At 40.4% G+C, this 23359-nt stretch overlaps 1 protein-coding gene across 1 annotated transcript in view; it reads left to right on the top strand.

Moving 5' to 3' along the window:
* LOC311050480 (protein diaphanous homolog 3-like) overlaps window positions 1–23359 on the top strand; it is a 380395-nt gene that overhangs the window by 245090 nt on the left and 111946 nt on the right. Inside the window, exons 25-26 of the mRNA XM_084064564.1 lie at window positions 2787–2949; window positions 19596–19731. Of these exons, the coding sequence (XP_083920690.1) occupies window positions 2787–2949; window positions 19596–19731 (299 nt within the window). The remainder of the gene's footprint in view (window positions 1–2786; window positions 2950–19595; window positions 19732–23359) is intronic.

A 23359-nucleotide genomic window follows, 5' to 3' on the forward strand; every position in this document is an offset into this window, starting at 1 on the left:
ATGTTTGTGTGTGCGGGTGTGTGTGTGCGTGTGCGCGCGTGTGTGTGTGTGTGTGTGTGTGTGTGCGTGTGTGTGTGTGTGTGTGCGTGTGTGTGCGCGAGAGAGAGAGATCATGTCCATTTCAGAGAAGATAAGCGTACATACCGAGCTATATTTTCCATGGTTTGCTCCCACCATGCATTGCAGTAGCAGACTTTTATCGGCCGCGTCGGCTTGGCGACGCATCGATCCTGTCATTCTTACTTTTTTTTATAAAAATGAAAGAATTTGGGCATTACATATACACAGTGGTGGAAAGTAACTAAGTACATTTACTTAAAGGTATTGTAGGCAACATTAAGCCTAAATTTAAAAAATATGTATATATATATATTTTGCATTTTTCCCCTCTATCAGGCACTATATAATGATGCTGGGGTGTTTTCCTGCATTGAAACACAGTCCTCTTTCTGAAATCCGTATTTTCCCTACTGTTTATGTTTGGCAGTTCGTTTCCCCGGCCGCCAGGGGGTGATGCAGGGGGACTTTTAAGGGGACTTATGAACGGGCCATGCCGAAAATAGGTTGCTTTCTTCGGATACAATGCGTGTTACTGCCCGCCCCTGCTGGTTCTCTGAATTTTTATTTTTAAATAGGCTCTTTCATGATAAATTGACCACATATATGAAGTTAAACAACTAAATTCTATCCAAACGCTATCTTAAAAGTAAATTATGTGCCTCAAAAAATAAGTTAGAGAGAGTTTTAAAACCGAAAGTAAAAAGTTCACACGGACAAGCACGGACGCGCACATGCGTGCGTTAATTTACGCCCCGGACAAACACAAACAGTAGGGAAAATACGGATTTCAGAAAGAGGACTGTGTTTCAATGCAGGAAAACACCCCAGCATCATTATATAGTGGCTGATAGAGGGGGAAAAAATGCAAAATATATATATATATATTTTTTTTTAATTTAGGCTTAATGTTGCCTACAATCCCTTTAAGTACTGTACTTAAGTACAATTTTGAGGTATGTGTACTTTACTTGAGTATTTCCAATTTCCAATACTTTTACTTCTACTCCACTACATCTCAGAGGCAAACATTATACTTTTACTCCACTACATTAATTTGAAAACTTTAGTTACTTTTCAGGTATAAATTATTACATTATAAAACATACATTAACCACTTTAGCCCTATTTTACACCTCGGCTATTTGAAAATAGCAGATCTACAAGCTCACAACACGTCGCATCGCGTTGTGAGCTTGTAGATCTGCTATTTTCAAATATTTATTAATTTTACTTTTGATACCTTAAGTACATTTTGATGCCAATACTGTTGTACTTTTACTCAAGCACATTTTGAATGCTGGACTTTTACTTGTAGCAGAGTAGTTTTATATTGCAGTATTTTATTTTGACTTAAGTAAAGAATTTGAGTACTTGTTTCCACCACTGCATATACACACATACATACTGTATGCACACACAGACACAGCTACTACACACAGACACACACACGATACCAAAAAGCCAGACGTGAGTCACAGATGGCTGTGTGCTGCGGGGAGTCAGCACTGTGGACACATTGTAACAGTTATCTGAGAACATACAGTGGGGGCTCCCACCACCAACTCCACAGTCAAGGACTCTTCTGAGTGCTCTCCAGCCTCTGGGCAGATGTGCTCATGTGGAGTTGCCATACTGAAGCAACAAGTGTGAAAAAACCCACCATGCATTTCTGCTCTGTCTATAGGGTGGAGACACATTCAGTGTCTTAACCCCTGTTATTTTACCCAAATCTGTAGTGTGTGTTAATAACACTATAACTAGCACGTCTGCAGTGGTTGACATTGGCATGCTTTAAAGGTTCTATGACATTCATTTTCACTTTTTTTTATTTTTTATGTTTTTTGGGGGATTTTATGACCTCAATTACGCCCCAAAAAAGTGGATTTTCTGTGGTCTGTTTTTTTTTTTATAGTTAGGCTGAAAAGTAATCTGGGATTGGCCCCTTGACTTTGATGTCATAGTCACTTAATCCCGCCCCCTCTCCTCCCCGCCCCTCCCCTCCCCTATCATTTCCGTTGGCGGGGGCGGAGCAGAGGCGATGATTGACAGGCAAAATCCCTCAACAGCGACACCCGCAGGCAAAGACTACTTTTGACATTGCAGTTGAAAAGACTTTAGAAATGTGAGAGAAACATGCCTGCAATGGCTCACTGGAGTGGAATGTTCAGTTTAAACTTTTTATACACGTTTGAAGGACCATGACGAAGACTTTTAATGTGTTGCAAAACTGAAAGTCATGAAACCTTTAATATATAACCTAACTTTAAATATTAAGTTCAAATGTCAAAATACCACAGATGTCTCATCTGTGGAGACATTAGGCTACAGTGATTCTGATTTCAATAGTAAAGGCCATGCACTGTGTTTGGAGACCTCGTTTCATGTTCCGGTGAGCAGAGAGATTTTGTGTTCCCCCGCGTCTCCTGACTATCATTATATCTCATTATTAATGCTGCTCCCGTAGATTTTAAGCTTGCATGCTTTTCACTTACATGCCGAACTAGAGTTCATCCACTGGGTAAATGAAAGGGCACATAACATAACATTCCATGGCCAACCAGACCGTATTGGAGACGTCTCGCTTGGGACCAAAGTTTGGAATAGACGGACCGACATCGTTGTCCGCTAATAGAGCTACCTTTTGGGTCTCAAGGTAAAACACTCAGGATTCTGCTTTGTATTATGTTCAAGCAATGTTTTGTTTGCCTTGACCTTTGCCCTCACAGCTTTGCTCAGTATGCACGGGAGCAGTACGGGAAGCTGGTCAACCTGCACGCCAACATGGAGACACTCTACCAGAACATGGTGGAGTATTTTGCCGTTGACCCCAAAAAGACCTCGGTGGAGGAGCTGTTCACCGACCTCAGCAACTTTCGCTCCATGTTCGCTGTGAGTATGGCTGAGGAAACTCGTGTTTGTGTAGATTAGAACTGGGCTGAATGTAAGGAATTCTCACTTTTGTGTTTCATAGAAATTATATCACCTTTTGTAGCATAATTTACTCGTCCCGCTATCCGCACTCAGCTTAATTCAATTAATTACAAAACAGGTCCATGTGCTACTGATTTATTTACCAATAGACAATGCAAGACTAACGTAAAATCATTGCTGTCAGGGATTTTTTTACACGTGTACCAATTTCAGTACTGCTGCAGGAACATTGCCATAAACGTATCGATGCTTGCGGTTTTCTTATACTGCAATAGTGTTTCCCACTGATGTATTAATTCACATGTTGTTATAGTCTCAGATTCATGGAGGGCACACTTGAATTGGAAAATGTATTCACGTTTGTGTATCCAAACCAACCATACATAACTATTTTAATCTACATGACCTTTTTTTTAAGGTTCTATGACATTCATTTTATTTTTTATGTTTTTTGGGGGGATTTATGACCTCAATTACACCCAAAAAAAACCTGAACTTTGAACATTCAGTGGATTTTCTGTGGTCTGGGGTTTTTTGAATAATTAGGCTGAAAAGTAATCTGGGATTGGCCCCTTGACTTTGATGTCATAGCCACTTAATCCCACCCCTTCCCCTCCCCTATCCTTTCCTTGGGGGGGGGGGGGGGGGGGGGGGCAGAGGCGATGATTGACAGGCAAAATCCCTCAACAGCGACACCCGCAGGCAAAACATACTTTTGACATTGCAGTTGAAAAGGCTTTAGAAATGTGAGAGAAAAACACCTGCAATGGCTCACTGGAGTGGAATGTTCAGTTAAACCTTTTTATACACGTTTGAAGGACCATGACGAAGACTTTTAATGGGTTGTAAAACTGAATTTCATGAAACCTTTAAGGTTTATTTGAAAAGGATTTGTCTTAGCACTTGTTTTACACTGTATGCAACTTGTGCACGAGTCGATTGTAGCCGGAAGTAGTTTGTCAACATTGCAAATCCACTAGTCTCGCGTCACCAGACAACTATTCCACAATCTCTGAATGCTATATAGAGTCTGGAACTCCACTTCCCGAAAGCTGCTTAACGGAAGCTACTCAGACCGGAAAAACATTCGACCAATCACGACGCGGTGCCCGCGGACCTGTAGTCCCAGTGGAAACAGAACCGAGGCGGAAGCATAGGGAGTCATAGGTAGATTCATGTTATTTGTGCGAGGATTGTTTATCATTATATTCATATATGTATCATATATGATACATATATATATTTGTATATATATTCATACATATATCATATTTATATTATTTAACACTTTTTGTTTTGATTCCAGTCGGACTCCTTTGCGCCACTGCACAATGCTAAAACGGAAGTGGGTAGGGGAGGGGCTTCCGCTTTCCCCTTAAGCATTTTTAGAGCTTCCGAGTCCCAGACTGTATGCCGGAAACATTTGTAAATTGTGGGAGGCAACAGTCTGGTGACGCGAGACTACAAATCCACCAAAACTACAGTACCTTCTTAACCTTCCTTCCAACCTTTACCTTATGTAGAGAGGATACTGTTCAGTATGCAACTTGTGCTACAATGCATCTGAAACCACCTCTTGGGATGGTTTATGCAGTGCATCTTACACCCAGATGCAGATTTTTAATGCCAGGTGTACATGGGGTCTCAGACTGGAGATGCTCCAATCCACTGCCAATATTCAAATGCATAAGCATTATCTTTGTGAGGCATTGCCGAGAGCAGAGTCAGTCCAATTCCTTTCCAGTTCATGGACAGACAGACTCCATCATCAGAAAGCTCCATGTCCTTATCGTTCTGTTGCTCTGTGGAGCCAAAAAGAAAACCCCTCTGTGTTTAATCAGCAGGATTAGCGGCATAGGCCAGTGGGCACGACAGATAATAGTAGTTAATTAGCCTGCTGGAGTCACTGCCCTGCACCCATCTGACATCTGCGTCACACAGAAATGGTTTTCACACCCCTTTGGCCATTTTTTTCCTCTGCTTACTGCTCAATTCTGCTTCAGATTTTTCTTGTCAGCCAAAGTTGTGAGTCTGGCTCCATGCGAGAGAGTGCTAGATGGAAGTGGGGTGTGTGTGTGTGTGTGTGTGGGGGGGGGGGGGGGGGGTCGTACTTGATGTGTAATTAAGCCTTCTGTACCTCATTCCTATTCTAAATGTTAGACTTGGTAATCTGACAGTATATTTTCTTTTTTTTTTCAAATGAAACCATTTGAAATGGAAAGTTATTTTCCACTTGGCTGCCACAGTGATTAGACGGATTTCATTCTATTTATTGTTTGGAAAGTATTTAATGATCAGAAATGTGGAGAATGAACGCTGGAGTGAAGTCACTGTTATAATACAAATTCTCTCTCTCTCTCTCGCGCTCTCTCTCTCTCTCTCTCTCTCTCTCTCTCTCTCTCTCTCTCTCTCTCTCTCTCTCTCTCTCTCTCTCTCTCTCTCTCTCTCTCTCTCTCTCTCTCTCTCTCTCCCTCCCCTCACCTTCTCTGTTAAGTTGCTTGGGTCATGAATACTGAATACATCAGTAAATGCATATACAGTACCGTATTGATGGCATATATGCATTTTCTTGCACTGCTTTTTCTTAGAAATCATGTCAGAATATTCATGACAAGGATATGCATGGAATGTCCATTTCAGCTGGTTGCTGAGTCCCGAGTGCCACGCTATGAGCTTGTAGATCTGCTATTTTTTGAAAAATCTTGAAAATGTGTGCACATCTTTGAATATAGGTTTTTTAAAGCGAACATTTTTAACTCAAATCCAAGCCGAATGCAACACGGTGGATTCAAACCCCTAGACCAGGGGTAGGCAACCTGCTGCTCTGCCGCATGTGGCCCTTAGGCCCTCTCTCTCTCCCGTGGCTCCCAGTTGCTTGGGCAAAGACGTATGCAAAGGAATAAGAGGTTTTCTTGTTTGTTTGTTTTTTTACATTTTAATAATAATGTATTATTGCAGTAGGTATAAAGTTATTCTTACATAATCCTTTTGTAAAGAAAAAAGTGGCACCTATACACCAGATAAAAATAAGAAACAAATTATTGAAGGAAAATAAAGAATGCTAGGAGGACGTTTGTTTGCTTTCACCACCAACGCTGCTGGCTTACTGGTATAGCAAACAATAAAAAAGTAATATTTAAAAAAAGAAAGATTTTTAATTCATTTTGGGCCAAAAATGGCTCTTTTGATAATAAAGGTTGCCTACCCCTGCCCTAGACTCTGCCGTGGTGGGACACATCATCTCTATAGTCGTCTGATCAAGACGGATCTGTCAAATTCTTCATATTCCATCCTGATTAGCATCTAAAGTTTGCAGGCATGGCTCCGTTTTGAACAAAATCGTGAAACTTTTTATGCCCATTCCCACTAGGCCGAGGAAGAAATGCCACCCTTTTCACATTGGCCTATTATAGCGCCACCAGCAGGCCTTTTTTGGCAAATAATTGTTTTTATATTACTCCTACAGATTGTCTCCAAACATCACGCAAATCGGTACACATTATTTCTATAGTCATGTCATCAAGACGGATCAGTCCAATTTTTCATATTCCATCCTGATTGACATATACAGTTTGCAAAAGTGGTCCGTTTTGAACACAGTGCCTCAAATCACCAACGCAGCGTCATCAGGAGGCCGATTTTTGCAAAATTTGCTATTACTCCTACAGACTTTGTCCAAACAACACGCAAATCGCTACACATTACATTACACACTATATAGCTTGGAAGGAATGTGTCAAAAATGATTGCAAACCGACCACTAGGGGATGAGCCCAACTCACTTGCAATGTTTTTTGAAAACCATATGCTCATACCTAACACCATGCCAACAATCTAAAACTAGTTACCAACTGCAAATGTTTATGATTTTTTTTTTTTACATATACCCTCCCAGTTTATAGGCATTTTAAGATCCCGTCAGCCATCGTAGACGCCATCTTGAAAATGATGCCTTTAGATTCTCTCTTTAGAAATCTGTAGTATGTTATTTAGCATACCCAATAGTAAGAGAATCCATTGAAAAATCTCTTCTGTCAATTATTTGGAGTTTCAACCATATACCTCTAATATTGGATTAATTGCAAACCGACCACTAGTGGGCATGGTGCCCCAAAAAATCTTGACGCAATGCTCCGCCATTCAGGGAAGCCGGTGCCTACAACACCCCAAACACATCCTCTAAAGACCCCTCGGACAGACAGATGCAGACATTCATGGTTTTTCAGGTTCTCGGAAACAATTGTTCAGACCGGATTTCCATTGGGCCACTGCACAGCCCCGGCTTATCTGGGGCACGCACGCCGAGTTTAAGGTCAATCGGTCCAACGGTGCCCGAGTTATGCTCAGGACAGACACACAGACCGGTTGAATGTGTGTTATTGTTGTTTGGTCTACGACTGCATGCGTTTTTTGTTCCCAGCGGTATTTACCCTCAATGCCACTGATGTATGCATGAGCTCAGAGGCTGTAGACACACCAGCTATCCATATCCCATTAAGACCTGAGGCCCATTCTAAAAATGTTTTCTAAATGCTAACATTTTTCAAAAAATAGCAGATATACAAGCTCATGATGCGGCACTCGGTGCCGCGCCATGAGCTTGTATATCTGCTATTTTTTGAATAGCCAAAGAAATCTTAACTCATTCAGTGCCAATGAAATAAAAAAATATTGTGAACTGTGCCAGCCAAAAATACATAGTAAAAAAAAAGTGCTCAGGAGCCGAGATACAGCCTTTTTCAGTAATAAGTTAAACAATAAGTGAATGGAGCAGCAAATCTTCAAATGATGATATCTTAGGTTCTGAACGCTTTTTTCCAAAAGCGATGTGACGCGTTGTGAGCTTGTAGATTTGCTATTTTAAACATTTTGCCAGCCAAAAATACATAGTAAAAAAAATGTGCTCAGGAGACACATCCTTTTTTTTTTCAAAAACACGTCACACGATTGCGCCATTGCGGTAAAACACGTGAAACACGTCAATGGCACTCAGCGAGTTAAGTGACACAGATGCGTTCCAGGTCTTAATGGGATATACTCAGACACAAACAAACAAATAAATGTTTTCAGCACAAAGAAATAAAGAAAAAAAAAAAAAAGAAAAAAAAAAAGATTCTCATCGGAGTCTGAGAAAAGGAACACCTGCCGGTTCCCGACTGGCAGAGTGTGTGTGTGTGAGAACACTCAAAGAGTCAGAGTCAGGCAGCGTGAAGTTATCTCTGCTTTATTGCCATCTGGTGTCTGTGACGGTTCAACCCCTGAGAAAGACAAAAGAAGCCTTACCGTGACACAAATTATAGGTAATAGACGTCCATATCTTATCTATTGTTTTATCTACACACACTGCATTCTTTGGTATAATGTTGTTGTCTACAGCATTGGTTCTCAAAGTGGGGTCCAGGGGGTCCTTGGGGCGTCACGATAATTTTAACCACTTTAACCTTTTATACTTTGGCTATTCAAAAATAGCAGATCTACAAGCTCATAGCGCGGCACCAAGTGCCGCGCTATGAGCTTATAGATCTGCTATTTTTTGAAAAATCGTGAACATGTGTGCAAACCTTTTGAATATATATTTTTAAAGGGAACATTTGTAAGTCAAATCTTTTGCTTCATTGAGGTCCCTGGAACAAAATATTTTGAGATGGGGGTCCGCGGCCAAATACATATAATTTTGAGGGTCCTTGACATGAAAAAGTTTGAGAATCACTGATGTACAGTCAGTATGATCCTGAGCTCATGCACATACTCACATTATGTTCTGACATGATTAGTGCAACGCAGTGTATTATTACTGTCACACCCACATGCCTAAAGTGTGAAAAACAGATAAATGTATGTAATATAATCAAATTAATTCATTGTTTAATTAAATCCTTATTTTGCACCTGTTTCTTTGGCATGGAGAGCCTACACATAGTTATTTCAGGCATTAAAAGTATCGATGAATATATAAATGAAGGAGAGTGTCGTATTGTAATAATTTGCTGTCATACCTACAGTAGTCTGCACTGATAATTAAGAAAATTGTTTTGAATGAAACTAAATGGAATAGTTTCATTCAAAACTATTCCATTTGAGGCAGACCATCAACCGTAAAGGACCATATCAATACCTTTTAGTTGTCTTTTCACAGCTTTGGTCATGTATTCTACCCTGCCAAGCCAAAGTGCAGTAACTACGTTTTTTGGACACACCGACTTATTTGTGTATCCCAAAGGTCAAATTAGCCTTTGTGATTTTGGGGGATAAACAATTACCTCAAGAACAAATGTACAATTAGTGTAATGTCACTTATATGCCGATATCTCATTTGGCTGACCAGTTGAATCACTTTTAAAGCCATTTTCTCTGTGATTATTTTTCGTAGTTACTGCACTTTGGCTTGGCAGAGCAGAATTGTACACAAACATAGACCTTTTTTTTCCGTTAATGGATTTATTTTTACATTTCAGATTAGATTGTTTGTGAACATTTTCTCCGAAGTATTATAACATGACCGAACCTCAGTAAATGAGTCAGTTTTAGCAAAATATCATTGTGTGGTTAAAGGAGACATCCGGTCATTTTAAGTGTTATGTTTGATGTGTGTCAAATCACTTACCAACGTAGAAATGAAAATCGCGTGACTCCACAGATCCCCCTATCGACCCCCACCGTTGGCATTATAGGAGTATATAGGATAGCAGCAATTCGCCTATTTTAACAAATGTAAAGTCTGTTTTTTTCTCCTAGTACTCAATGCTGGTTGCTGGTTTCTCTCCCGACCTGGCAACCTGGGGCTGCCATGCAGAGAGATAAGCAGCCCCAGCATTAGCTCGTTCTGTTATTAGCCGTTAGCTTCTCGGGAGTTTTAGCGCCTGTTACGTTATCATGGGACTCCACAATGAGTACTAGGAGAAAAAAACAGACTTTACATTTGTTAAAATAGGCGAATTGCTGCTATCCTATATACTCCTATAATGCCAACGGTGGGGGTCGATAGGGGGATCTGTGGAGTCACGCGATTTTCATTTCTACGTTGGTAAGTGATTTGACACACATCAAACATAACACTTAAAATGACCGGATGTCTCCTTTAATAAGTCATGTATGTTTGAATACATCCTATAAAAAAGCATTATTTTACACTTTGGCTATTCAAAAATAGCAGATATACAAGCTCATAGCGTGGCACCGAGGGCCACGCTATGAGCTTGTAGATCTGCTATTTTTTTTTTATCGTGAAAATGTGTGCAAATCTTTGAATATATATATATTTTTAACCGAACATTTTTAACTCAAATCTTTCCTTCTGGGGGGTCCCTGGATCAAAATGTTATGAGATGGGGGTCCGCGGCCAAATACGTATAATTTTAGGGGTCCTTGACATGAAAAAGATTACTAACTGAATTCATGTACGTTTGAATTCAGTTAGTTGATCGATCTTTTCTACACTGACTATTTTCTGCCTACCTTTTAAAAATGCCTTCAAACAAAATGATTGTACCACAAGGTGTAGTCAATGGACTAAACATGCCAGACCCCTGGCATTTGTCCTTTAAACCCCTCTACTTATTTTTAGTTCCTTTCCTCGTTCGACTGTACAGCTCTAGCCTGTGCAACGGACCACACTATATTTAATGACACCGCCTCTGAAAGGTGACAAGGGCAAGTGTTAGAAAGACCAGCATTATATGGTCAACACTCCCGGGGTACCTATTTATTCCCGTGCGGGTAGGTCAAGATGTAGGCAGCTTACATTCTCAGCAATTCACTCACAGGGTCAGAACACGGACACATTTCATGAGAGAGGCAAGGCTAGGACCAGTCAACGAGTGCGTACAGTACAGTAAATCTCAGCGCTGTAACCTGGCGGTCAAATCTGTGTCAGCGTTTACCCTGCCGCGCCGAGACCCATGCTAATAGGACTGTGCTCCCTTAGACCATTGCCTGGAGCGAATTGAGCCTTGAACTGTGTGTGTGTGTGTGTGTGTGTGTGTGTGTGTGTGTGTGTGTGTGTGTGTGTGTGTGTGTGTGTGTGTGTGTGTGCGTGTGTGCACATGCGCGTGCGTGCAAGTCTGTGTGTGTATATGTTGTGTTGGCAACCTTTTAGGAAAGTAGTTTGGTTCTCTTTCACACACATACATGCGCAAACGCAAACACACACACACACACACACACACACACACACACACACACACACACACACACACACACACACACAGCCTGCTCAGTCACCCGTAGGAAGCAGACTCAGGCGAGGCCGCAGATCTGACAGGAATCCAATTGAGCGTGTCTAATGGCGGACATCCAGGAGAGGAGGAGGAGGGGGGGGGGGGGCAGACCTGCAGCGAAGGAGAGCGGAGGGCATATTCCTCTGGGAGTTCTCTTTCTTGCTTTCTTTCTGTCTTTCGTTCTTTCTTTCAATCTTATATACTGTATCTGTCTCTCCGTCACACTTTGGGTCTCCCTCATTCACCTCCATATTACTGTAAGAGTGAGAGCACCATAAGAAACCATCACTAGATTACATGACCTTTTAACCCCCCCCCCCCCCCCGCTGTTCAAGAACAGTCCTCACTGTTTTTATTTCCTTTTGTCTCTTAACTCATTCAGTGCCAGGCTTATTTCTGGCCGTGTTCGCCCAGTGCCAGAGATGTTTGCAAATGTTCTTAGATTTTCAAGTAGTCACAGAATATGTATCTCCAGTATGATCCCCTGATGGTTGCTAATCACTGAGGGTTGCACTGTGTGGTTTCACATAATGTCAACGAGGTCATCGCGACCTCGTTGACATTAATTGTTCTATTAACCCATTAAGACCTGAGGCCGCTTCTAAACATTTTTTAAATCCTAACAGTTTTTCGGAAAAAAATAATAAAAAAAAACGTTTTCACGATTTTTCAAAAATAGCAGATCTACAAGTTCATAGCGCGGCACTCGGTGCCGCGCTATGAACTTGTATATCTGCTATTTTTGAATAGCCAAATAAATCTAAAGTGACACAGATGCGTTCCAGGTCTAAATGGGTTGACATACTGTACCATGCAGATTGGTCAAAATAAACATTATATTCACAAAGAAATATTCAGTTGCCGATTAACAATAATACATAACACTTGGCTAAGTACAACCACCAGGATGGTTAATGTGGGCAGGGCCCTGAACTGCTTATTTTCTTTGCTCGATTGTCATTGTAAAGTGTGGAAGTGATCCTTGCTTAAACGGGCCAACTTGTCGTATTGACCTGCTATGGGCCTAATCGTTATATTCACTCTGTTACTGAGAGTCAAACCCTCCCTGTAGATTTGACCAAGACTTCATTTAGCCTCCGTGTAGAGTAGACACATCATCAGGATGGATCTGTACCACCAGCTCACAATCCAGAACAACTGTCACACAAGCCTCATTTGGAGGGAAACAAAAGTTAGATCAAGTTAAACGTTGAGAAAACGCATTACTATTGACCTACGGTTGTCCATGTAATAGTCCAGCTGCTACAGATGTGCCATTTCAAAACTTCAAATGTCCTGCCATCGCCAAGACAGTAAATTGTCAGGGGATTCCCAGGGCAATAAGAGGGACAAAGAAGGGCATTTAAAATGCTGAATTATTTTGATGATCACTGCTTTTATGATGCTAATTACAACTGGTCAAGGACCTCTTCAAATCACCTTTCACCTCATAATGAGTCTGACACCTTCTTCAACACACATTCTTTTGTTCTCATGTATATGGCTGTCTGTTGAAGGGAAAAGCGGGGGTGTGTAGTGACAACTTCTTTTCAGGGGCAAAACAGTGCATTTTTAAGGGCAGAAAAGGGAGGAAAAAATGCATTTTCAGGGCACTTTCAGGGAAAGAACAGTAACGTGTGAAGTTTTGAAGTGGCACATCTGTAGATAAAGTTAAACGTTGAGAAAATGCTTTACTATTGACCCACGGTTGTTCATGTAATAGTCCAGCTGTTATGTGCATCACATTCTAGCAATAGGCTGACATAATAACATGCTTTTGCTTTGGTTTTGTATTAAAAAATAGAAGCCAGTCATATAGTACCTATCCAATAAGCGGCTTTATTGTGCACAGATGTATTTTGTCATAAATGTGATCAACAATCCCGTCCATCAGACTGCTGTTAACGCATTACGACCGGGAACGCATCTGTGTGTCATTTTTTTGGTTTTCTTTGGGCTATTCAAAAATAGCAGATATACAAGCTCATAGCGCGGCACCGAGTGCCGCGCTATGAGCTTGTAGATCTGCTATTCTTTTTAAAATCATGAAAATTAGTGCCAAAAGCTTGGATTATATATATTCTAAAGTGAACATTTGTAAAATATTTATTTCCAGGAACCCCCAGAAGCAAATATTTGAGTTACAAATGTCTGGGGAAAAAAAGAAAAAAAAAAGAAATATTTGCACAACTTTTCATGATTTTTCAAAAATAGCAGATCTACAAGCTCATAGCGCGGCACTCGGTGCCGCGCTATGAGCTTGTATATTTGCTATTTTTCAATAGCCCTACAAAGTCTAAAAATGACACACAGATGCGTTCCCGGTCGTAAAGAGTTAAACTCGCTGATTTCAGCACTAACTAGATTGCTGTCTATATGACAGCGGTTGGGGCATAGTTGGAGACAGGATACAGATTTGCTTGAGTGTTGTAATGTGATTTCCTTTAAATGTTGCTTTCGTAATTGAGGTTGACTTTTTAATGAGAGAGCGGCTTGGAGAAAAGAAAACAGGGGGGATGGGCAAAAAGAGTTTAGCCTAATTTCACATTACGCATGCATCACAACTGTCTGTTTCGTAAACCTGGATTCACTTAGTTGTCCATTATTGAAAATGCATTCTGAGTGATTTCTCCTGCTCCCCTTCTTTTTTTTTTTTTTTCATTCTCTCTCCGGCTGTAATTTAGCAGATTGGGTGCCCATTAAGATAAGTCATTTGTGAATCAGATGTTGCTACAAGCAACCGACACAGACATTCCATCAAATCAGAGTTAATGTTGTGGAGGAGATGCTTTCATTTAACCCATTAAGACCGGGAACGCATCTCTGTGTGTCATCTTTAGATTTCTTTGGCTATTCAAAAAAAGCATATCTACAAGCTCATAGGGCGGCACCAAGTGCCGCGCTATGAGCTTGTAGATATGCTTTTTTTTTTTTTTTTTTTTTTGAAAATAATGTGCAAATATTTGAATATATTTTTCCTAAAGCCAACATTTTTAACTCCAATCTTTGCTTCTGGAGGGATTCTACAAATGTCTTCTAAGTCCGCAGTTTTTTGAAAAAACGTATGTTTCTATAAAACTCAAACATTTTTCATGTCAAGGACCCCCGAAATTATATGTATTTGGCCGTGGACCCCCATCTCAAAATATTTTGTTCCAGGGACCCCCCAGAAGCAAAGATTTGAGTTAAAAATGTATATGTATAAAAAATCTTGAAAATTAGTGCAAATCTTTGAATATATTATATTCAAAGATCTACAAGCTCATAGCGCGGCACTCGGTGCCGCGCTATGAGCTTGTATATCGGCTATTTTTGAATAGCCAAAAATAAATCTTAAAATGACACACAAACAGATGCGTTCCCGGTCTTAAAGGGTTAAAAATAGACTTCCGCGCTGCTTTAATACCACACACTCAGTCTGTTGGATATTAATTTCTCCCCTCTCTCTCTCTCTCTCTCTCTCCCCGTGTGGTGGGTCCCTGTTCAGATTGGATATTCTGCCGGGGAGATGTTAGAGCAGGGACCTCCCCACCACGACGAGACAGATTGTCTCTGTCTGTTTTTCTCCTTTCCTCACACTTTGCCACCCTCCCACCCCTCTACCTACCTACCTCCATCCCTCCCATCTCCAGGAGATGGATTGTTATTCAATCCCATCTCCCACCTCCTCCTCCGCCCTCCTCCTCTATAGCTGTCTGTGTGGGATTCCTGGCGGTGGTAGAGTTCATGGACTCATCAGTGGCCCAACCCCTTGAATTCCTCCAAAACTCGCTCACTTGGTTCTCCGTAGTATTGTTAGGGCGAGCTTATTACAGTACTGTATGTACCTTTAATAGTTTCTTGCAATATTGCTTATAAAATAAACAGTGACCCCCAGTGGTGTAAAGTAACTAAGTACATGTACTCAAGTACTGTCCTTAAGTACAATTTTGAGGTATTTTTTACTTTACTAGAGTATTTACAATTTTCAGTACTTTTTACTTCTACTCCACTACATCTCAGAGGCAAATATTGTATTTTTACTCCACTACAATTATTTGAAAACTATAGTTACTAGTTACTTTGCAGATATAAATGATGACATTATAAAAGATACATTAACCACTCTAGCCCTATTTTATACCTAGGCTATTTGAAAATAGACGATCCAGAAGCTTGTAGATCTGCTATTTTCAAACATTTTACTACTTTTACTTTTGGTACTTTAAGTACATTTTGATACCAATATTGTTGTACTTTTACTCAAATACATTTTTAATTCCAGACTTGTACTTGTAACAGAGTACTTCTACATTGCAGTATTGATACTTTTACTTGAGTAAAACATTTGAGTATTTTTTTCCACCACTGGTGACCACCACACACAGTACATAGATAAAGAAACAGTCAACAAAACTAAAATAGAATACAGCAATAGGTGTGGGACGTGCAAATATATCACAATGTACAGTTTGTACCGAGAAGGCGCAGTTGTACACACATCACATAACATCCAGATATGAACATGACATGCACTGTACATGGAGAACAGTGACAGGATTATAATGAGACTGTTCTAGGAGTGAGTCTACAATATTGTGTTGCTAATAATTCAAGTTATGGCTACTTTTTTTGTATAATTATTACAAACTAGTCCATACCCGGTGAAGTGTGCAGGCGAAAGTATTTGCAAAAGTGGGATATATATATATATATATATATATATATACAGTTGTGAGCTTGTAGATCGGCTATTTTCAACTAGCCTAGGTATAAAATAGAGCTTAAGTGGTTAATGTATGTTTTATAATGTCATAATTTATATCTGAAAAGTAACCAGTAACTAAAGTTTTCAAATCATTGTAGTGGAGTAAAAGTACAATGTTTGCCTCTGAGATGTAGTGGAGTAGAAGTAAAAGTATTGGAAATTGGAAGTACTCAAGTAAACAAGTACACATACCTCAACATTGTACTTAAGTACAGTACTTAAGTACATTTACTTAGTTACTTTCCACCACTGGTTATGATGCTGCTGGTTCAGGAGCCCCTACCAATAATGGATCTAAAATGAATATATAAGTGTGGCAAGATACTGTAGAATCAGATCATACAATGGTCAGTTTGATATAGTTGTCAAGAAGCTGTCATCTAGTGTCTATAAATGGCCGCCTGTCTCCCTCTGTCCTCATCTTACCATTGTAGTTCTCACTCGATGCTGTCGGTGTGTATGTGGGTGTGCATGCATCGATGTTATTCGTGTGATATGACTTTTCTTCAATTGACCAGGCCCTCCGTGATGCACCTGGCGGGGCTGGCGTGGGGGGAGAGTCATTGGGTTGATAAGAGCCCAGCCTCCCTAGCTCTAAGTGCCTGGCTATTGATTAGGGTGGCAATCATACTAGCACTCTATTAAATCATACACAGCCTCTCCCTCAGCTTGGGCATAATGGAGCTATCGACACCACTTACTGTGAGTTTAACAACCGTCTGGAAGAGAGATGATGGAGCCTGCACCTATGCTGGTTAATCTATAGCAGATATCTTATCTAAGAACTGACTCTTGATAGATGTGCCGTCCATGTCACATGTCCGCTGTACAAAGAAAAGAAAAGAAGGCAAGCTACTGTGGGAGTTATTTCATAAATCATTGTCTTTGCCGAGACTATGTTTTCGTCTCTGTCCGTCCGTCCGTGTGTCCGTCTGTCCGGCCTTCTGTCTGTGAGAAGCTAATCTCCGGCACCGTCGGACCGATCGGTCGATCGGATGACATGTTGTAGGCACACCGCCTGGAGGCCAGAGCAGAATCTTTCACATCCACCTGTTATAGTGCCACCAGGACTATTTTGTTTTAATATTAAATAAATGCTGTTTTGTCCAAACATCACACAAATCGGTACACATTATCTCTATAGTCATGTGATCAAGACGGATCTGTCCAATTTGTCCTGATTGGCTAAGATTGGCTTCCAAAGTTTACAGTATTGGCCCGTTTTGAAGAAAATGCCTCAACTCAGTTTGTCAACTGATGGTGCCTCATGGTGGCGATTAACATTTTGACCTATAGCTCTTGTTTTTCTTTAAAGGTGTCATGACGTTCAGTTTTACCACACATTAAAAGTCTTTGTCATGGTCCTTCAAACGTGTATAGAAAGTTTTAACAAAAAAATCCACTCCAGTGATCCATGGCAAGTGTTTTTCTCTCACATTTCTAAAGCCTTTTCAACTGCAATGAAAAAATACATCTTTGCCTGCGGATGTCGCTGTTGAGGGATTTTGCCTGTCAATCATCGCCTCTGCTCCGCCCCGCCCCAAAGGAAATGATAGGGGAGGGGAGGGGCTAGGAGGAGAGTGGGCGGGATTAATCGGCTGTGACATCACTGCCGAAAGGCCAAGCTCAGATTACTTTTCAGCCTAATTATTCAGAAAACCCCAGACCACAGAAAATCCACTGAATGTTCAAAGTTCAATTTTTTTGGGTGTAATTGAGGTCATAAAACCCCCCAAAAAAACATAAAAAATAAAAAAAGTGAAAATGAATCTCATAGAACCTTTAATGACGTCACATCCGTCTACTGCTTCTCTGAGTGACGAGGGATCATTCCTAAGCTGTGTTAGAGTGCCCCTTGTGGAATTTTCAAAAAAATAAATAAATTGAAAGTGATGGATTTAATAGAAGGCATATATTCCTTGGCCTTGGCTGGCAATGTGTTAATACAGTATATGTTTATTCATACAATCATTTCCAGATTGCATGGTAGCATATCTTTTGACCAAAAGGCCTGTCATGAAACCCCTCTATTAGCTCTATGCGCGTGCCACTGTGTCAATTATTTAAAAAAAAAAGATTACCTGGAGGAAGGCCACTGAAATGCACAGGGATTTGAAAAGGGCCAGCGGGTAGATGTGAGGACCATGCCGTGAGCACATGTCAAACTCAGACGGTTGTTGTAAACATGTCTCCTAAATCTCAACAGTTTTCTGAAAACGTATGTTTCTATATCAGTGGTGCTCAATCTTTTTCATGTCAAGGACCCCCAGAATCATATGTATTTGGCCGCGGACCCCCATCAAAATATGTTGTTCCAGGGACCCCCCAGAAGCAAAGATTTGAGTTAAAACTATTTGCTTTAAAAATATATATATTCAAAGATTTGCACACATTTTCACGATTTTTCAAAAATAGCAGATCTACAAGCTCATAGCGCGGCACTCGGTGCCGCGCTATGCGCTTGTATATCTGCTATTTTTGAATAGCCAAAGTGTAAATAAAAGCTTTTTAGCTCAAATCTATAAATGACACAGTTCCAGGTCTTAATGGGTTAAGGAGGCTACTGTAATCACGTACTTGTGCTTCCACGTTTAGCTTTGTTTTGTTGATGTGTTTGCATCTCACCTTTCTTCTCTTTCTCGTTCCCGTCTGTATCGTGACACAGTGTCTGTGATATTGCTCTTCAATAAGCAGCCATAGAACAAGAGAGAAGTATAAGCCAGAGTTCAGAACAGTGGCTGTGTCAGACGAGCCTTTTCTCTCCCCTAAGTTAACAGATGGCTGTCTCCAACACACCGACCTACCCTCTCATCCCAGACAATAGAATGAAAGCCTTTTACAAGACTCCAGATGTTAATGGGGGCAAGCGTGAAAGACAAAACTAGAACAAAAAAACGGAACATTTTCGGTGAAATGAACACTCGACCGAGCCGTACTCATCTTATGTTGTTCCTCTTACTACCTCTCTCTCTCTCTCTCTCTCTCTCTCTGTCTTTGTATTTCTCGTATCTGGTCTTTTTTGTGCTAGAGAAGACCGGCATGCTCAGGCGCCTAACAGGTGTCATCGGACTTTAACCCATTAAGACCTGGAACGCATCTGTAACATTTTTTTGATTTGAGCTAAAAAGCATTATTTTACACTTTGGCTATTGAAAAATAGCATATATACAAGCTCATAGCGCGGCACCGAGTGCCGCGCTACGAGCTTGTATATATGCTATTTTTCAATGGTTCTCACACTTTTTCCATGTCAAGGGCCCCAAGAATTATATGTATTTTGGCCGCAGACCCCCATCTAAGAAATTTTGTTCCAGGGACCCCCAGAAGCAAAGATTTGAGTTAAAAATGTTCGCTTGAAAAAAAATATATTCATAAGATTTGCACAAATCTTTACGATTTCTCAAAAATAGCAGATCTACAAGCTTGTATATCTGCTATTTTTGAATAGCCAACGTGTAAAATAATGCTTTTTTTTTAGCTCAAATAAAAAACGGACTCAGATGCTTCTCCCGGTCTTTATGACTTAATGGGGCTTCTGATAAAGACGTCTGCAGGGTTTGACAGCTGCTTCTGACATATACCCTACTCTCTCTCCCTGTCTGTGTGTCTTTCACTCACTCACTATTCATTCCCCTCCACAGCAAGCGCTCAAGGAGAACCATCGGAGGAGAGAAGCAGAGGAGAAGCAAAGGAGGGCACAGGCAGCCAAGGAGAAGGCTGAGCGAGAGAAGCGGGAGAGACAACAGAAGAAGACGCGATTGCTGGAGGTCAACGCAGGTACAGAATTCAGTCTGCCGTCGTTATTTCTGCCGTGAATAAACCCCCTGCTGGCAGCCTCAAGTCTAGGATCAAACGTTTGTATCGTACTCTGTAAATCCAATAGCCGGCATACAGGTGTATGCCCTTCAATCATCAGTATTGAGGTAAACTTAATTCATGTCTGTTCAGAGATCTTGTATGCTCGACTAGTCCACACGTCTTTCAGTGTTTCTGGAATATTATAGACGTGGTATAAAACACATCTTGTGATAATAGTCCCTCTGAAAATATGTATTTCCTGTCTTTGACAGCATCATGCGGTCCAGAGACTTGATTTGATCAAGTCTTACTGATTTGTCTTACAGGCTGGTTGCAGTTTCAAGAATAGGGGAAATGTATAGAGTAAGAAAAAGAGAGAAACAGAAAAACAGGACATATGTTGAAATCAGCACTGTAACATATTTACATACGGTGCTAGGTGCATGATATAACATAAAGTGCGTGGTTAAAAGCAGCATTGGAATGAGGCAGTTACTGTATAATGGTAGATTTGATAGCAGGTATGTACACAGGGCATGGTTTAAAAGTATTAAGTTGAATATAGGCTGTTTTTGCCAAAAAGCAACAGAAACAGAGAAAAGGCCATTCTCCCACACCGAATAATAAGGAAGTGAACCGTCTTTTTTTCTTTTGCGATCACATGACCCGCTGCTTCTCTGGGAGCCAAACGGTGACCCATAGGCGAGGGAACAGCGCCATCTAGTGGAACACCACTGAAAGCACAAAATCTCGTCATTCTCGTCGTTGGCATAGACTGCACCTTAGCAAAATGTGACGAGATATCTCTTCATTGGCAGGCAAAGAGTTAATGCAAATTTACATTAAACGCAGTTGTCATTGTCATGCCATGTGGCCCACATTGTGTACTGTAGGTACCAAGTGTACTTGTGGCCACCTTAACTCATTCAGTGCCAATGAAATAAAAAAACTGATTGCGAACTGTACCAGCAATTTTTCAATTTTCTTTACCTTTTTCAAGTAGTCACAGAATATTTATCTCCAGTATAATTGATCCCCTGATGGGTGCTAATCACTGAGGGTTGCACTGTGTGGTTTCACAAATGTCAACGAGGTCATTGGACCTTGTTGACATTAATTGTCTGCCTTTTGAAAATAACATAATAACATTGAAAAATATATAGTAAAAAAAAAAGTGCTCAGGAGCCGAGATACAGCCTTTTTCAGTAATAAGTTAAACAAGAAGTGATTGGAGTAGCAAATCTTCAAATGATGATATCTTGGGTTCTGAACGTTTTTTCCCCCATTTTTTTTCAAAAACACGTCAAAGAAAACACAATGACACTCAATGAGTTAAGTATCTTTTTCTGTGCAGAACAAGTTTGCAGCTGTAAACTACACATATCTTGTCAGGCTTTTCAGCCAGCTGCTAGATGGGCTTAAAATAAATACATAAACCACATATCCCCACTGCTATTAAAAGCCATGTATCTTGTGTCACATTTCACAGTGACACAAAATTGCTTGAGCTAATATGATTTGATTAGAAACCATTATGATGTATTTAATTGACAGAGATTGTTAAATGTGCTTGTGAAGAGAACTTTACTGAATCTTTCTTGTCCTCATATGAGTGTTCTTACCATCTTGATGCTTCCATTTTCTAGTTACGTATATAGAAATACCTCATATATACATTATCTTTATGCTATTCAATTTACAACGAGAAATACTATCGTAGAGTGTGTCTGAATGTTAAAATATCTGTATCTGTGGTCTCTTTAAGCCAGTAAGACCTGGAACGCATCACTGTCACTTTTTGATTTGAGATAAAAAGTATTATTTTACACTTTGGCTATTCAAAAATAGCAGATATACAAGCTCATAGCGCGGCACCGAGTGCCGCGCTATGAGCTTGTATATCTGCTATTTTTGAAAAATTGTGAAAATAGTGCAAATCTTTGAATATAATATATTATTTTAAAGCAAAAAAAAATGAACTCAAATCTTTGCTTCTGGGGGGTCCCTGGAACAAAATATTTTTAGATGAGGGTCCGCGTCCAAATACATATCATTTTGGGGGTCCTTGACATGAAAAAGTTTGAGAACCACTGATATAGAAACATACGTTTTTTTCAGAAAACCGTTTAGGATTTAGAAGACATTTTGCAGAATCGGAACCTCAGGCCGCAATGGGTTAAACATGGTCCATGACTGTGGCTCTCAGTGATAAGGTAGACTAGAAGGATTGCTCAATTCAACCGACCGGTCCAAGGCATAGCTTCAGTATGAATGAGATAACGGTCTGCAGTGTGCCAGATCGTCTGTGTGCCCAGTGGCCCGTCGTTTCCTTTGGAACACTGCAGATGCCAGGAGCTCTCTCTCTCTCTCTATCAACACACCGGCCTCCAGACCAATTTTCCGTGCAAAGCCCAGGCTTGGCAGTGCATCGGAGCTTGGCTGTACGTGTCAACCCATCACCATGCGTATAGCTAACCTGACAGTGCCAGCCGCACTGAAGCAGTCATGTATACCCAAGAGTATAAGCAAAGATCCACCATGTCCCATCCGGGCCAAAGCACTGCTTTGGTGTAATACCCCCATCCAAAGACAACCCTCTCTCGGCTTAACCCATTGAGGCCTGAGGTTCCGATTCTGCAAAATGTCTTCTAAATCCTAAACGGTTTTGTGAAAAACGTATGTTTCTATATCAGTGGTTTTCAAACTTTTTTCATGTCAAGGGCCCCCAAAATGATATGAATTTGGCCGCGGACCCCCATCTCAAAATATTTTGTTCCAGGGACTCCCCAGAAGCAAAGATTTGAGTTCATGTTTGCTTGAAATACTATATATATATATATATATATATATATATATATATATATATATATATATATATATATATATATATATATATATATTCAAAGATTTGCACACATTTTTACGTTTTTTCTAAAATAGCAGATCTACAAGCTCATAGTGCGGCACTCGGTGCCGCGCTATGAGCTTGTATATCTGCTATTTTTGAATAGCCAAAGTGTAAAATAATTATTTTTTGCTCAAATGAAAAAGTGACACAGATGCGCTCCATGTCTCAATGGGTTAAATAAAAAAGAAGAGAAAAGACAATTTCCCCTGTACAATGCTCTACTTTTACATGTCCATCCTTTCACCTCGTAGCTCACGTGTCCTAAATGTGACGATAATGATACGTATTGATTGAGGACGACTACTTATCTGGCTGAATTCAGATGGCAGTTATTTACTGTAGTGCAGTGTCAGTGTCCAGCAGTGGTCAAAAAACAGAAATGTGGAGAACGGGTCATGTTCTCATGTATGTGGCTCCGACAGAGTGTGTGTGTCATTTAGTCAGACTGTGACTTTGACTATTCAAAAATAGCAGATATACAAGCTCATAGCGCGGCACCAAGTGCTGCGCTATGAGCTTGTAGATCTGCTATTTTTGAAAAATTGTGAAATGCGTTCACATTTTTGAATATATATATTGTTTAAAGCGAACATTTTAACTCTATTCTTTGCTTCTGGGGGGTCCCTGGAACAAAATATGTTGAGATCGGGGTCCGCGGCCAAATACATATCATTTTGGGGGTCCTTGACATGAAAAAGA

Source organism: Gymnoscopelus microlampas (assembly GCF_963454915.1).
Source record: "Gymnoscopelus microlampas genome assembly, chromosome: 1".
NCBI classification, from domain to species: Eukaryota; Metazoa; Chordata; class Actinopteri; order Myctophiformes; family Myctophidae; genus Gymnoscopelus; species Gymnoscopelus microlampas.